This window comes from Diabrotica virgifera, chromosome 10 (genome assembly GCF_917563875.1).
Source record: "Diabrotica virgifera virgifera chromosome 10, PGI_DIABVI_V3a".
NCBI lineage: Eukaryota > Metazoa > Arthropoda > Insecta > Coleoptera > Chrysomelidae > Diabrotica > Diabrotica virgifera.
In genome coordinates this window covers 43618943-43637123 of record NC_065452.1, presented here as the reverse complement: position 1 = coordinate 43637123, position 18181 = coordinate 43618943, and the positions used below count along the sequence as shown (strand labels likewise).

The 18181-nt window shown below is 31.6% G+C and overlaps 1 protein-coding gene across 2 annotated transcripts in view; it reads left to right on the top strand.

The window, feature by feature from the left end:
* Nucleotides 1-6086: 6086 nt before the first annotated feature.
* The window catches only part of LOC126893425 (leishmanolysin-like peptidase), a 502521-nt gene continuing 490426 nt past the window's right edge, over nt 6087-18181 (top strand). For both annotated transcript variants that reach the window (XM_050663593.1, XM_050663592.1), the window contains exon 1: nt 6087-6331. In XM_050663593.1, the coding sequence (XP_050519550.1) occupies nt 6221-6331 (111 nt within the window). In that variant the 5' untranslated portion in view covers nt 6087-6220. The remainder of the gene's footprint in view (nt 6332-18181) is intronic.

The window sequence follows — 18181 nt, the reverse complement described above, 5'->3', positions numbered from 1 at the left end:
GGGTTACATTTTCTCCAACCTAATTTTTGATTGGAATTTTGCTATTTTTGGCAATTTTCACACGTATTATCGATAGTTTTTATTATAATAATATATGTTATGAGGATTTTAAAGATATGAAAATTGGTGTGGAGAAAGAGGACAAAAATAAAAAGGTGATGGTTTGAAAATTATGATCCTATTGTTTATATCTTTGCCGTAAATTTCGGTCAACTTTAACCGGTTGTATTTCAGGAACCACTCGTCATAATTAAACGTTTTTTCTTTTAAAAGAAGCGCCCTGCCGCTGTCTTTCGAATACCGTTTTCATAATTTAATTTAGTTTAATATTTCCCGAGATATTCTATTTGTTTATAAGCCAAAAAATTGTTTATAATTTTAAAATATTCCTGAGGCGGCTTAAATAGTCCAATTTCAATTCTGTAAAGTACCTACATTAGATAGGTATACAGGGTGTAACGAAAATACAGGTCATAAATTAAATCACATATTCTGAGACCAAAAATAGTTCGAATGAACCTAATTTACCTTAATACAAATATGCACATAAAAAAAGTTACAGCCCTTTGAAGTTATAAAATAAAAATCGATTTTTTCGAATATATCGAAAACTATTAGAGATCTTTTATTGAAAATAGACTTGTGGCATTCTTATGGTAGTATTATCTTAAGAAAAAATTATAGTGAAATTTGGACACCCCATAAAAATTTTATGGGGGTTTTGTTCCTTTATACCCCACCAAACTTTTGTGTATGTTCCAATTAAATTATTATTGTGGTACCATTAGTTCAATTCAATATTTCTATAACTTTTTTGCCTCTTAGTATTTTTTCGATAAGGCAGTTTTTATCGAGTTGCGGCTTCTTTTTTAATATGTTTAGATAAACATTTTATGGGGTTTTGTTCCTTTAAACCCCCAAATGTTTGTGTATGTTCCAAATAAACTTTTACTGCGGTACCATTAGTTAAATACAGTGGTTTTAAAACTTTTTTGCCTCTTTGTATTTTTTCGAGAAGGCACTTTTTATCATGATATTACTTCTTTTTTAATATGGTTCAAAATATACCTAAAAATGTAAATCATAATTAAATTTTCATATTATTACCAAGTCTCCATAATCGTACTTAGCCATATACAAATATGTGGTGGATTTGACAAATATTCAAAATATCTCGATAAAAACTGACTTTTGGAAAAAGTACTAAGAGGCAAAAAAGTTTTTAAAATATTGTGTTTAGCTAATGGTACTACAATAATAATTAAATTGGAACGTACACAAAAGTTTGGGGGGGGGGTATAAAGGAACAAAACCCCCATAAAATTTTTATGGGGTGTCCAAATTTCACTATAATTTTTTTCTTAATATACTACTACCATAAGAATGCCACAAGTCTATTTTCAATAAAAGATCTTTAATAGTTTTCGATATATTGGAAAAAATCGATTTTTATTTTGTAACTTCAAAGGGCTGTAACTCTTTTTATGTGCACGTTTGTACTAAGGTAAGTTAGGTTCAATCGAACTATTTTCGGTCCCAGAATATGTGATTAAATTTATGACCTGTATTTTTGTTACACCCTGTAGTGTCTTTTTATGAAAAAATCATAGTTATTCTTATGCATCATAATCATTGTCGTTATTATAGCGACCGTAAATTTTTAATTAACATTTCAATTGTTGCTAAACTGTTCATTCAATTTCCATCGGCTTCTGGAATTATAATATATACGGAAAGGGCTGTTACGTTACCAAGTTATTTAATTATTGATTAACAACTACTTATCTAAAAGTTTAGTTGAAAATTAAAGATTTTGTTGGAAAAACCCGCTTTTTCCGGGGAAAGTTTTCGTCGAAGTAAATCGGAAAAAACACGTCTCTATGCAGAATTTAATTGCGGTGAATTTTTATTTGGGTGTTTTTGGTCTAAAGTTAAAATCTTTGGAGTTATAGAGCAAAAATTGAAAAAAACACGATTTTCGGGCGCCATTTTGTTTATAAGAAAAGTAGCACAGTATCTGCGGACTTTGCATATCTATATTATTAATATATTATTGTGGATCAATCTATCAATCAAAGATAGAATAAAATTTTTAATTTTTTTAATATAACACGGGCACATAAATTTGATCCACCCTGTACATCAGTGGTTTCCAACCTGTGGGGCGCGCCCCCCAGGGGGGCGCGAGAGTGTTGCAAGGGGGGAATGCAGATGTTTCCAAAATATCATTTTCGAATACAAACCAAAGAAGTCGAATAGGTGACAAAAAAAGAATCTACCTGCTATCTAATGCTATCTGCATCTATTGGTATAATAGCTATGATGCTCAGTGAATTATCTGCTGATCAACTTAAAATCATTCCACTTGCAGGTAATACGATGGGAAGACGGATATCTGAAGATCTCTGCGATCAATTAATAGGAAAAGTAAAACTATCTTCTTTCGCGTTGCAAGTAGATGAGGCTACCGATATTCTTAAGGATGCACACTTGATAATATACATAATGTAAGATATGTTGTGGAAACTGATGTTAGAGAAGACATGTTATTCTGTTAACTTATTGAAGGCAATACTACAGCAAGTGAAGTTTTTAATATCATTGATAATTTTTTTAATGCAAATGACGTTCTGTGGAAGAACTGTGTGGGACTATGCACAGATAGAGGCATCTATAGCAGAAAAAAATGTCAGTCTACAGGCACGAGTTCGAAAGGTGGCTCCTCGTGCAGTTTGGACGCATAGCATGATTCATAGAATCATAGAAAAGACAATCCCTTGTTTTAATAAATATGGGTAAATATCTACTAACGGTATTTGAAGTTTCCCACTTTTAAAATATTGACATGTTTCCAACATTGACAAAAAAATGTTGACATGTTTCCCACTTTTAAAATTACCTGTCTTGCTGATGAAGCAGGAAACCCATTATGAACGCCCGGCACGGCACAGCCCGGCACGGCACAGGACAGTCCAAATGGATTTGTATAGTTTTAAATGCAACGTAACCCATTATGAGCGGCCAGCTCGGCCCGGCACAGTCCAGCACGCAAACGGAACGGCCAAAATTCTCCGAGGAGAATAAAATCCGTTGAAGTCGAACGGCCTGAACGGCCAGTCGGCGAGAGTGCGTCATAATTGTTGGTAGTAAGCAGATATTGTTGATTTTTTAATTAAAAGCGCGTGTTTGTTTTGAAATATGGAAACATAAAATTTGGTTTGAGACATTCGAAAATATTTGAGAAATTTTGGATCATCTTTATGCGGAAAAAGATGATGAAAATCGCCATATTCTCTTCTTTTTTTAATATTTCGTGAACCCAAAACCGATGTTTCCGTCGTAATTTTGCATTTTCGTCTGTTTCAATCTCAGCACAAATTTCACTAACTATTATAACCTCTTCTTCTGACGAGGTCTCCATGGCAAATGGTCATTTTTCCGGTGCCGTGCCGTGCCGGCCGTTACAAATGGGTTTTTGGACGTGCCGGCCTGTGCTGTGCCGTGCCGGGCGTTCATAATGGGTTTCCTGCTGTAGAAGAAAGTAAAGTTCTTATTAACAATCATTTGACCAGTCTATGGAAGCAATTCTCGTTTTACTTTAAGTAAGAAACCAATTATGAACGCCCGGCACGGCACAGCACAGGCCGGCACGTTCAAAAACCCACTTGTAACAGCCGGCACGGCACGGCAAAAACTATCGTAAAATAAAAGTTTTTAAAAGACATAAACTACACAATTTTAAAGAATATGCATCATGTTAAAAAAACGAATTCATGGTTAAAAGGTAATGTACGTACCTGTCCATTGATCAAAATTTTCGGATATTTGTACCCATGTATTGTCCTTTTTCTTACTATCATGATAACTTGAGTCCGATTCATCATACAAAAATGGGTATTCTCTGACACTCTCAATGAAAAGTTCATCCATATTATTTTATTTCAAAAGAAACAACGTTTCAATTAAAAAATCAACAATATATCTGCTTATTACCAATTATGACGCACTGGCGCCGACTGGCCGTTCAGGCCGTTCGACTTCAACGGATTTTATTCTCCTCGGAGAATTTTGGCCGTTCCGTTTGCGTGCTGGCCTGTGCCGGGCCGAGCCGGCCGCTCATAATGAGTTACGTTGCATTTAAAACTATACAAATGAATTTGGACTGTCCTGTGCCGGGCCGGGCTGTGCCGTGCCGGCCGTTCATAATGGGTTTCTTGCTTTAAAGATCTTGACATGTCCAAAAATATGAATGGATTAGAAATCCGTTTGTGATTGAAAAATATGATGATTTTGGCCTTACGACAGCAGGGCAGGAAATGATAATAGACTTATCTAGTGATAGCTAATTTTCAAGATTGAGTTGAGAATTTGTAAAATTAGATTGTTAAAAAATTAGGGGGGCGCAACAATTTTATTTCTATAAAGGGGGGCGCAGGTACAAAAAGGTTGGAAACCACTGCTGTACATTGATTTGTAACTATTTATTATAAGTAGTTTTTAAGAAGTGATTTATCGTTAGTAAGTTTTTTCCCTGAAAAATAAAACATTAGGAAAGAAAGTGATATGAATAGACCATAATTGTTCAGGGTATTTGGAGATTATAACGGTGTTTTGTTATGCATGCCACAGTAATTAGTTCTTAGGAAAATGAGGTAAAGAAAGTTTGGAATTTTAAATATGTTTGTTAAATGATAGGAATATTTAGATAATTATAATTTCCGAAAAGTCATAAGTTTGAGTAGGAATATTTTTGGAAGAATGACTGTTTTGTTTTCGAATGTAAAGAGAGGAAGGTGGGGAGATAAATGTTTCTGATTGGCTAGGCACTTTGGAATGGGGAAAGTTTTGTTTTGAATGTTGAGGTAGTTTTGGAAAGAGGAACTCATTATGTTATTGGCATCGCTGAAAAGCAGTCAACGTTTTCGTGGATAGTTAGATAGCAAGTACCAGTGGGTGTTTTGATAGTGAAGAATAGAGCTGAAAAGTGGAACGAGAGACAGATCAAATTGAGACGAAATACCTCTTTGATTCTGTATTATCGTGAGAAGGAGAGGAGAGAATTTTTGGAGTTTGTGTTTTGTTGGAGAATTGGTGCTGGTATGCTGATAGATTTGAAGCTTGAGAACGGAGAGGGCTTTGATGGGTAGCCTAACATAGTCAACGAGGGAGAGCTGTTTTGGGTCAAGAGAAGACATCAGAGTGAGTGAAGCAAAAGGTCAGTCAATTTATGTGAAAGATATTTTTATGTTCGGAAACTAAAATTTTGAGTAAAAGCATATGAATTAAGATTCCAATATTTCATAAAGTAAATAGGAAGTATAGGTAATTAATGAATACCTAAATTTGTTTGTTTAGCTTGTTTTATCAAAGTCATCGGGAACAAACCGATAAATTGTTTTTTTAACTAGAATAAATTTAAGTGGTAAAATTTTCATTCGGACAGCTGTGTCCACAGGTTTTAAATTTGATCGATTATTAGAGTATTGATTTTGATAATAAAATTCTGTATGCTTATTTTATATTTCTATTTAATTCCTTTTCCTAATATTTTTTCCCGATTAGCACCAACTAAGAGATACTGAAACCACGAGAGAAGATAAGTATAACATAAAATTTAGATATTTTTTGTATAATAAAAAGGCACCCTGAGATTTTTTATTAATTTTTTTGTATGATTTGCGACAATTGGATAAGTGATTAAATAATTAATTGGAGTAATCAAATAAAGATTAGGTGATATTAAAGTAATAAAAAGTAGATCATAACAATATACAATCATAAGATTCGATTCCAGCAATAAAATTGCTGGTAAATAACTTTTCCCAAAAATGGCCTATTCTCCGATAATCAGCCCAGACTATAATATCTAATAACATATAATATCTAATAAAAACTATAATGAAGTTAAAAAAAATGCATTAATTTAATCACTTCCTGCGAAATAAGTAGTAAAAACATTTCGTTGACTGGACTATACCGTCGACTCCTCATCGAACGAATCGCTTCTTCCACCACCGGCACCGCGAACGAGTATTCCACGCTCTCGTGACTCGTGAGCGCTACTAACCCTTTTCGTTTTCGTCATTTTCAGTCTGTCAATCGCGTTCGTAGGGTGTGTATGTTAGTGGCGTCCGTGAACGATCTTCCGCTTGAAGTTTAACATAACCTCACAAAACTCGAATGTAAATTTTGTTGTTTTGTTTTGTTTTCTGCAAGAATAATGAAAAACCTCCGATGGAGGCTTCATAGTTTTGTTATTTTTTTGTATATTTACTCCGCTTTTTCTTTACCTTACCGAATTTGCCGTCATCAGCACCCAAGAAAGCATGAGGTTAGTAATAATTCAAAAGTTTCAAACTTTGTTTCTAGATTCAGATTAATGGATTTATTTTTAGCTCGCAATTATTGAGACAAATGGTTTGATAACTAACAATTAGGCACTGTAATCGTTTTGTTCCGTTATTTTTTAATAACGTAAATGTCTGTCCTATTTATTACAAAGTTTATTGCTTGAATTATGCATTGAACTTATAAACAACACTATTACAAATTCCCTGTTTTTATTTGAGGGAAGAGGGATACTAGTCCAGAGAAATAAGGTTTTTGTCGGGACACTTAACCAGCCAGGTTGCAAATGGGTTTTTTGGGTACTATATTATACCTAATACATTATAAATACAAAAATGCCCGTCACAGTTCGAACGAGAATTTTAGGGTCAAAAATGGCAATTTTTCCGTTTAAATCGCTACAGGTAAAACTAGGATAATTCAATATTTTATTTGGAGTATTCATATTCATAGTTTAGAGTAAGTAGATGAGCAAAAGTTTAAAATAGCAGTTTTTGAATTTTGATTAGATCATTTGTTGCTTAGGAAATTGCAAAATAAAACTAAAAGTTTTTGCGAAAATGAAATTTTGCACGAAAAGTTGAGTCAAACAGTTATACTGCACAAAAAATTGCAAGACGATTCATCTGCATTTTATGGAATGTTTGACTCAACTTTTCGTGCAATATCAAAGTCTTATGTTCATTTTTGCAAAAGTTATAGCAAAATTTTGATTTTCGAAATTTTAGTCTTTTGTTGCAATTTCCGAAGCAACAAATCGCACCCTAAGTAATATACAGGGTGTTTCATTAATAATTGTCCATATAGTAACTGGAGAAACCTTAGCACAAAATACGAAGATTTAACCTAAAACACTTAAATAAAATGTGGTTCCTTACTGAGTTACAGGGTGTTTTATCTAAAAATTTAAAAATTATTTTTGCTCAGCATTTTAAAACTACTCTACGTATCCTTTTCATACGTGGCAGGAAGTATAGGTACTGTACAAACTATTAAATTATGTTGAACAAACGTTTCTGGCTATTATCAGAGGCGTACGACGGGGTAAAGTGAATGGTTGACCCTTTCCAAATTCTACGCCACTGGCGAAATTGCTATTTTAGTTCAATTTTTGGATTTTCCAATACTTTCTATGAAAATAATATACTCTTCATTCGTAACGATAAAGTCATTAGTTTTCGAGATCTTTGAAGTTAAAAATGACACGACACAGTTATTTTGATTAATGTATTGTGTCGCTTAATTTTTAATTTCTAAAATCTCGAAAACTAATCATTTTATCGTTACGAATGAAGAGTATATTATTTACATAAAAAGTATTGGAAAATCAAAAAATTACACTAAAATAGCAATTTCGTCAGTGGCGTAGAATTTGGGAAGGGTCAACCAGCCACTATCCTCTGTTGTACGCCTCTGGTAGTAGCTAGAAACGTTTATTTGTCTTAATTTAGTAGGGTGTACAGTACCTACACTTTCTGCCAAGTATGATAAGGATACGCCAGATATTTTTAAAGTACTGGGTAGGTACAAATAATTTTTAAATTTTAATCATATGAATCATATAAATAAATTAATCAAAATAACTGTGCCGTTTCATATTTAACTTCAAATATCTCGAAAACTACTGACTTTATCGTTACCAATGAAGAGTATATTATTTACGTAGAAAGTATTGCTAAATCGAAAAATGACACTAAAATAGTAATTTCTCCAGTGGCGTAGAATTTGACAAGGGTCAACCATTCACCATCCCCTGTTGTACGCCTCTGATAGTAGCTAGAAACGTCTGTTTATTATAATTTCGTTGAATGTACAGTACCCACACTTTCTGCCAAGTATGAAAAGGATATGTCGAATAGTTTTAAAATGCTGAGCAAAAATAATTTTAAAATCTTTAGATAAAACACCCTAACTCAGTAAGGAACCACATTGTATTTAAGTGTTTTAGGTTAAATCTTCGTATTTTGGGCTAAGGTTTCTCCAGTTACTATATGGACAATTATTAATGAAACACCCTGTAGATGCACAATTCAAAAAAGTAGATTTTTGGGAAATTGCGTTTAAAGATTCTGGTTTCCAAAATTACAGCTATTTTTTCAAATAACATGCTTATTATTTAAGTTATAAATGTGAGATTTGGCAGATTTGTTAGTTGATAATTGCATTATAAATAGCGATGAGAAAATAATTAATATAAATAAATTCCATTAATTACATGTAATTGAAAAAAATAGATACTTTCAAGTTAGTCCAATATAGCACAAAAAATATAACAGAAATAAGGAACTGTTTAAGTTTGATCCCTTTTATGGGTTATATTATTAATGTCATGTCACTGTTTATGCAAAATAACGATCTATTATGAATTAGACCGATTTATTTATTATATTTTGCATAATATAACGGCTCAACTAAAAACTATTCTATATAATACAAAATGTTAAAATACAAACAAACCAGGATTTTCGTCATAGAAAGACATGTTACTGATTGCTCCCTTGTAGCAGTAAAAACTAGAGGTGGCAGGGAGAGTGAGAGAGAGAGGCATAAATATATTTACCCAACCATTCATGTTCTTTTTCTCCCTCTGTCAACGCTAACTGGTAGAGAATTTCATTTTGTGCCCATATCATTCAAAATCACATTTATCACAAATTTTGAGTTGAGCCCTTATATTACTGAGGGTGCGAAATAATCGGATCCGGACCAAAGTGACGGGAATTTTTGTATTTATAATGCATTAGGTATATAAATGTAGTACCCAAAAAACCCATTTGCAAGCTGGCTGGTCAAGTAGTGTCCCGAACATGGTTTTATATGCTTATTTTTTATTTTAAGTTTATACTTAGTTAAGTAAATCTCTTGTCAAAGTTCTCTCTATTACTCAAAATATTTAAAAAGTACCTATAAGGCTTAATGATTGGATTATTTAATCAACATCAAAGATTTTCAGGACCAATTTCCAAAAACTCATCATTTAATAACTTTTAATAGTCTATTTTATGTTACTATATAAGCAGTTGTTGGAAATTGGTCCAGAAAACTGGCCTAGGCCAAACTAGTTTGTCCTAAAATCGGGTTTGGCCGGTAACATATACATTGTAAATCTCAAATCAAATTTTCTTTTTATGAAGCATTCTCTATACCGAAATTCATTAATTTTTGATATACCTTTAGTTTCCTTCAAATTTCGGGATTATCTCAAATTTTTGTAAGTCGAAATAACTTAGTCTTGTGTAATAATATAACAAAATTATTTTATTCAATAAATAGATAACTAATACAAAATATACATCATAACAATATGCAATCAATGTAACAATTAATGTGGTATTAAGGAAATAAACTGACAGTTTTACCATTGTAAACTGCAGGCCCGGCCCTAGGGATTTTGCCGCCCTGAGCAAGATCAGCGACCGCCCTCCCCTTTGGTAGACTCATGACTCACCACCTTTAAAGCGATCGCCAACTTAAACCACGATTGTATTTTTATTGATGTGTGCTTTGTGCTAAATTATTTTCCACTTTATTTGAACGATACACGCTTAAAAACACATATATTTCCAAAATTTTCATGAAATTTTACTACATTACTATATTATATTAACACATTCATTGCTCAAGACTCACATCAAAGTAATTTTTAAAACAGATAAAATTTATAATTTTTGTAATATAACGCTTTATCGTAGTATAACAGCTATTTCATGTTCAATACACTCAAAAAAATTTAGTTCGTAATATTGATTAACAGTGATTACTGAATAGTATTTCGTTGTCACAACAATTTAATTTGTTATTTCAACGAACTTTTAGACATTGACGAATGTATTTGGTTATTGTCACAATGATTGAATAATAATTGTGAGAATAACTAGAGTACATTAATCAATAACACTAAATTTATTCAGCCAATAACTTAGTTTCGTATATTTAATAAATACTGTTAATTCTGGCAGCAACTCACGTTCTTGATTTCGTAGATGACAAGCAATTACCTTGGTTTATCGTGACAACGTACAGATTTCATTAAAATAATGTACAAATGTTGGTAATATAGAGTAATATATGATTATTGAATAGATGTAAATTGATTGTTGTGACAACGAATGCATTAATCAATCTACTACTGCATTTAATACCCACAATCAATGCGTTCATTGTGACAATAATCGTAATGTTGAGACAATAAATGTTTTGCTTGACCATTTGAAAGTTAACGGATTTTCCTTATCGTGATACCCCTAGCTTCTCTGTGTTACCGAAGTGCCGAATAATAATTGCATTTCGTTTTCAAGTGTAGTCCGTAGTAGAAGGAAGTTTTTGTGTGTCTATTATCGTGAAATTTCGGTCGAATTATTTTTAAATATATTCATTTTTTTCGAATCCTGAGAAAACTAATTATTATTTTTGAAAATTTAAATGCAAAGTAAAATATTACAATATTATCGAGGGTCTGAAGTCCCTGAGAACCTCTATAATGATTATTTTAATAAGTCACAGGGGTGAAAAAGAGAAAATTTAGTATGATTTTTAATTTCAAATAGGCATACCATTCAACAGAAACTTTTTGTTTATTCTAAGGGACTTTTTGCCCTCGGTAATAATGTTATATTTTATTCTGCGTTTAAGTTTTTCAAAAATACTTATTAGTCGAATTAGATCGAAAATTCGATCGAAATTTTGCACCTGCGCTCTCAAAAAGGATTAAAGTGTTATACATTTTTGGAATCACTATTTCAAACGCTTTTAAATAAGCTGTCACGTGACGTACTTTCCCATTTAAAAAAATCAAAGTTACGCCGCGCTTGTCACCTGAAGAGGGATCGTGTAAAGTTCGAAATATTGATGTTATAATATACTTTGAATATTTTAAAAATCGACCTGTCCGAGCGTTTTGTTTATGTGCTAAAAATAAATAAGTTAATAAGGTGGTGGGGGGAGTGTAACACTTATTCCAGTACACTGTATAAGTGAAATCATATGGAAAATCACACAGTGTAAAGTCCTTTAGGTTAAGGACAAAAAAGGGGGATTTAAAAAATTATTATTAATCAATTAATATCATACATTGGGCTATTGCATTCAGTAATTATTAATATAAAATACGTTCATAGTAGGAATGAACGAAACTGATTGTAAGAATGAATAGAATTGCTTGTAAGAAAAACCGTATTTATTGAGGGAATGAACGGAATTAATTGTAACAATAAACGGAAATAATTGTAGAAATAAACGAAATACGTTAGGAGAAATAACACTGTTATTGACACAACGAATAGTCTTCGTCGGTCAATTAACGACGTTGTTGTTTCAATAAATAGTGTTCGTTGACTCTGTGAACAGAGTTCGTAATATCAATAAATAGTGTTCGTTGACTCAGTGAACAGAGTTCGTAATACCAATAAAGTGATATTATGGTATACATAATGAATGTTCATCCATTCAATAAACGTAATACATTGGCTCAACGAACGAAAATAATGAATTGATGAACATCGTTTTGTTGTCCCAACAAAACCAAGAATTGGACAAATTTTAAGTATTGCGTTTGTTGTCTGAATTAACATTTTTATTGATATTACGTACCTTTTTCGTTGAGTGTAGAGATTGTCGCTGGAGCACTCAAACGTTCCTGGGACATAGTTGATCTTAAGTATTTTTTTATTAGTTTTAGCTTTGAAAAGCTTCTCTCTCCAGAGGCCACTGTCACTGGTAGGGTTAATATAATCCTCAAAGCAACACTAACGTTGGGTGCGAAATCAAAATCATACTCTCTAATCATTTTCAGGGTCTGTAGAGGTGTACTATTGGGCTTCACAATCGTGGAAAGTATTTTGAATTAATCTTTTAGATCAGCATAATTTAGATCTTTTGACTCATCAAAAGTTAAAGCATCACATAGCTTAAAACATTTATCTGATAAATCCGTAGCAGTAATATCCTTCTAATCTAATCTGGTTTATGTCGTACAAAAACTCAAAAATTTCACCATGTCTCTTGATTTGCGCTGAAATCTATCACTTAATGCATTAACGGTTGTGTCTATAATTTTTAAATAGAAGTCAACTTTATATCGTGTCTTTGGATCTAGGTCCATACTTTCATCTTCAGCCTCATAGCCGAATTGTCTTTCCATTTGTTCTCTTTCTTGCTATTACTGTGCCTCCGTTTTTCAAGTTCTCAATTTCTAACTTTGCGTCTGTCAAATAGCCCTGGAATTTTAAATCACTTCTGAGAGACTTAAAATGGATTTCCTTTTTTCTAATAAACCGATAGCTTGATACACTCCCATATCAATACTCTGCAGTAATTTGCTGACTACGTTGATGTGAAGTAAAATGTCATGCCATATTTCCACAGAGCAAAGAAAAGTAAAATCACGGATTTGATTTACCAAACAGCTTGCCTCATGAGCAACCGTTTTATCATTGTTTTTATTGGCACTGATTTCTACAAGAGCATCGTAGATTTCTTCAATTTGGTATCTGATGGGAGTAATTGCATCAATTCTACTTTCTCATCTAGTTTCGGACAAAGGTTTCAATGTTAGGCTAGAAATATGTTGTAAAAAGTTGTAAAATTTTGTCACTAAGGAAAAGTAAGAAACTACAAACTGTGATGGGCTTTAGCAGCATCGTTCACGACTAAGTTGAGTGAATGGCTAGAACATGGGACAAAAAGTGCTCTAGGATTCATTTTCAAAATTCTTTTTGAACTCCCAAGTTCTTCCCTTTCATGTTTGCCCTATTATCATACCATTGTTCTCTCATATCTTCCAAAGGTATTCCCAGTTCATTCAGTTGTTGTAAAATAATTTCTGTAAGTCCCAAGCCTGTGGTTTCCAGTACAGGCACAAATCCAAGAAAATGTTCTGCAATTTTAATACTTTGTGAACATGAACCTAAATCGACAAAACGTACAATATGTAATAATAGTCCTTTGTTCCACCCCAGAAATATCAGGTGAACAATCTAAAATTATGCTATAATATTTTGCTGATTTCAAAAAGTTTAAAATTTTATTTTTGATTTGGTCATGGAGGAGCTGAATAATTTTATTTTGAATACGTTTTCCCAATTAGTGATGCTGCTTGTTACTACCATTCGTTATTCTTCTAATGTGCTCTTGTAAAACAGAATCAAATTTTCTAAAGAGCTCAACAAGCTTAAAAAATTACCATTGTTGTGATGAAAAAGTTTATCAGGATCGCCCCTCAATGGAATAATGTTGTGCTAATAACTGTATTATTGATATAAGTAGTTCTATTAAATTTTTCCAATGACGATGATCCCACTATTCTTATGCGATGAAGAAGAAGGAGGCGTTGTCGATTTCCCGTCGAATGAACCTTGCAATTGTTATTTTTTCACTTAGTTGAATTTTTGCCGCTCTTGTTCATAATATTGATTTTTTATAATATTAAAAACATAATTAATTATTTCTTCAATTCTAAAAATTGGCTGTCCTCTAAAGTTTGCCGCCTCTAAATTTTCCGCCCTGGGCAGCCGCCCAGTTCGATCACCCCTGGGGCCGGGCTTGGTAAACTGGTACAAGTGGCCTTTTAATTATTAATAATTGCTTGTCACAATCAACAATAATTGTTGCAATTCATAATTATTATGAATAATTTACTAAAAACTTCTTGGCTTAGAATAAGTACTGTTGATATAACATTAATGTAAAAATAATTGTTATATTTATTGCATATTGTTTTGATTTATGTTTTGTATTAGTTATTTATTGAATACGAGTAATTTTGTTATATTTTACATATTACCTGTATTATATTACATAATATTATTAAATAAGACAATTCTATAACATATTTCTACTCGTAGTTACAAAAATTGTAGGTATGATTACCGAAATTTGAAGGAAACTAAAAATATTTCGAAAACTAATGAGTTTAATATAGGGAATGCCTCATAAAAGTTAAAGAGTAGGGTTGTATAGTCTGTTCGCTAAACTCAGACGCAACTTTCTAGATATTTTAGTCGGTAATTTTCCCAATTTTAGTAAAATTGGCAAAAAATAATTACTAAATAGTTAATAATCACTAAATAGTTAGTAATTTTGCCAATTATTGCAAAATTGGCAAAAAACAAAAAAATTATCGACTAAAATATCTAGCCAGTTGCGTCTGAGTTTAGCGAACCGACTATAAGTAGATAACTACACACACCGGCACAAAATTCCGCCATCCAAAATTTTTAATTGAGTTTGACAATCTATAACTTTATTATTTTTATTCCGATTTTTAAGATTCTTGCATCAGTTTGCAGGTACATGTATTAATGTGGTTGTTATTATTCGGATTAACAAAATTATTTTACTTAGATGGCGTTATACGGGGGCGAATGGAAAAGTTGTATTTTCTCCTAATTTTAAAACATTCTGTGGAAACAGTGAAAGGCTGATTTTGTTTCATACTCCGTTTGTGTTATCCTGTAGGTATCACTAAGGATTTGTTTTTTTAATTATCCGAATATCTCTTTTCTCGTAAGAGCTGTAAATAAAAACACTGCTTTGAAGGTTTTTTTAATTAAAAAAATAAAAAAAAGAAAAAAAAAACATTTCAGAAACGCTTTTCTTTAGTTACGAGTGACTAAAACTAAAAATATTATAAAAAAACAACTAAAAAGCAAAAAATAAAAAAAAATTGAAAAAATCTAGTAACACATTCGTCAAAGATAAACGTGGCGCATCTTCATCGAATAAACGGTTTTCGCCCCACGCTTTTCTTTAACGAATGTGTTAGATTTTTTCATTTTTTTTATTTTTTGGTTTTTAGTTGTTTTTTTTTATAATATTTTTAGTTTTAGTCACTCGTAACTAAAGAAAAGCGTTTCTTAAAAATTATTTTTTCATTTTTTTATTTTTTACTTTTTAGTCTTACACTTTTTAAACATTAAAATATATCGTCATGTTTCTTAAAATATGTATAAAACATATGATGTACTAACATGAAAAGTAGTCGGAATCGGCAAAAAATTTGAAACTTTATTGTTTATTTATGAAGCATAACGTAAACAATTAACGTAAAAAGTGAAATGATGTATAGTTCATATCATTAGCTACAATCCGTAAAAGTTTCAAGTTTTTACATTGTAAAAAACAAGAGAATTTAAGCATTTTCCATTAAAATCGTTTTTTTATTTAAACAATTAATAAACATAAAAAAATTGTTTATTGATTATTCGTGTATTGTTCCTGCGAATTCATATGTCTGTAAATTTTCATTAATTTGCATTGGAGAAAAGGTACTGAAATTAACGTCTAAAGATTTGACGCAAACTATTGAACTAAATAAAAGCGTTTAAAAATATCAAACGCACTAAAATTAACAAAACAAAATCAACAAAACAAAATTAACAACAAAATAATTCAATAGCGGTTATGTCGACCTGTTGCAGCAACGACTGCTCGAAAACTGTTTGGTATCGAAAAAAGATGTGTTATCCTTGCCTCGGGAATAGCCCAATATTCCTCTACCAAGACCATAAATGTACCAAATTTTCTGGAGGCCTAGGATGACGGCGAATAACCTTTTTTAATTCATCCCATAAATGCTCAATACGATTGAGATCTGGGCTGCATGCGATCCATTCTAATCTTATCAATCCAACCTCTATTTTATGGTTCTAGGTCAATTGCTCGAATGCAATTGCTCGAAATCAATTGCTTGAAAATCAATTGCTTGACATGAAAATTGCTGGAATAAAAAAGAGAATTATGTATCTAAAATACATACCCAATAAAGAAGCATTGGTAATGGGTAAGCATGTTAATGGGTATTTATTGATTTTAATCTTTCCCTAATACTTGGAAATTATTATAATCCCTAATTATCATAATGAGAGAAAATTATAACCGTTATTTTTCTTATTATTTTAAAAGTTCAAAGATATTTTAGATTTGTAATAAATACTTTTTCAGCATAAATTAATATACGATTATATACTTACGTGGAATATCACATAATTTGTCCTATTTCAAGAATCTTTCTTATGTCTATATTTTGTATTATTGTGAATAAATATTTTAGATATATAATTTTCTTTTTTATTCGAGCAATTTGTATTTCAAGCAATTTTCATGTCGAGCAATTGATTTTCGAGCAATTGAATTCGAGCAATTCACCGGTTACCCTATTTTATAGTCCATCAGTGCTTTTATTTACAAAAAATGGTACAGCTCTTACAACAAGCGAGATATTCGGATACTTCAAAAAACAAAATTTTAGTGATGCCTCCGGGATAATATGACAGGACTATGAAACAAAATCAGCTGTTCCATTTTTCCACAGAATTTTTTAAAGTTAGGAGAAAATACAATCCTTCCCTTCACCCCTGTATAATGCCATGCTTGCAAAGTTTTTGTGTTACTGGAATAATTGCAAACGATATTAATACATACCTACAAACTGCTACAAGAATCTTGAAAATCGGAGCACAAATAATAAAGTTATAAATTATCAAACTTAATCAAAAATTTTGGGTGGCGGAATTTTGTGCCGGTGGGTGTATAAAAAATATCAGAAGTTCGTAATTTTCTTTTCAATGATTTCTATTAAACTTAATTTGAAAATTAGAAGATATTTTTTACCTTATTACCTATGTAAAATGAATACTTATTTCCTTCTGTTGATGTATTTATAATACCGATTTCAAATTCAAAATGGTCTTAACTCGTTAAACAGTGGCGTACTGAGCATGGTTCCGCGGATCCAGGGCCCGGGCCTCGCAGGGGCCCGCTTTAATCCGCTTTTTGCTTTTTTTGTTTCTAATTTGTTTGGGACATTTTGAACTACACACGTACACACTACGAAATGTAACTGCTTAATATATTTTAATTTTTGTGTAGGTATTTATAAGTAAAAACAAAAAATACCTATTCATCCAAAAATTTGAAAACCAAATTTATTAAGTAACACCATTGATTAATAACTACATAGATACCTCACCTTTAGGTAAAACCGAATTCAGTGTTAAACTCCGCCCACTTACACCTCTTTGCCCCTCAAGTCTAAGTACTAACTGGCTGGACGGTAGCGACATTTATTGAAATTTTTGCCAAGATTGAAAAATAAATTTGAGTTGCTTGGCTGGCGTAATAGACAACGATATAAGGGTAGTATTCAGCATTTTAACAAATAATTTTAACGCGATTGTAATCTCTATTTTGGAATTCCGATTTTACTTCAGATAAAACGCTAAAAATTGATTAATAAAAATAGTGAAGAGGTTTCTTAAAAATTATTTAATTATTAATACACTACAAAAAAACAACAAAATAGAAAATACATAATAAAATTAGCAGTGATAATTCACATGTAAATTATTTTTTGCAATTTGTAAAAGAATGATATTTTCAGAACTAATGCGAAATAAACTATTTGAAGTTGATATACAGAATTTCTTTCCAGATCTAACCCATTCACCCCAGGTAAAATATTGCAAAACCTCCGAATTTTAAAGAATCCATTGGATTGGCATGAAATTTGGTATACGTATATCTTTTTAAGACAGGGAATTTCCAACATATAAATAGTTGAGGGCCATCTGCCTAGGAACAATAGGTAAAAGCTGATAAACGGACAGGATTAGAAAGTTTAAAACATCACTAATTAGATCATATTTCAAAACAAAGTAAATAAGTATATTTGAATGTTAATTCTTTTCAAACTAAGATAGTAAAATTAAAATTTTAGAAAAAAAGATATTTATTATTTCTTGTTCTCAAGAAGTACTTTCATTATTGACAATATCGAAACATTTTATTATTAAAAGTCGAGAACAATTAAAAGCCACAGTCATATTTATATGAAAGT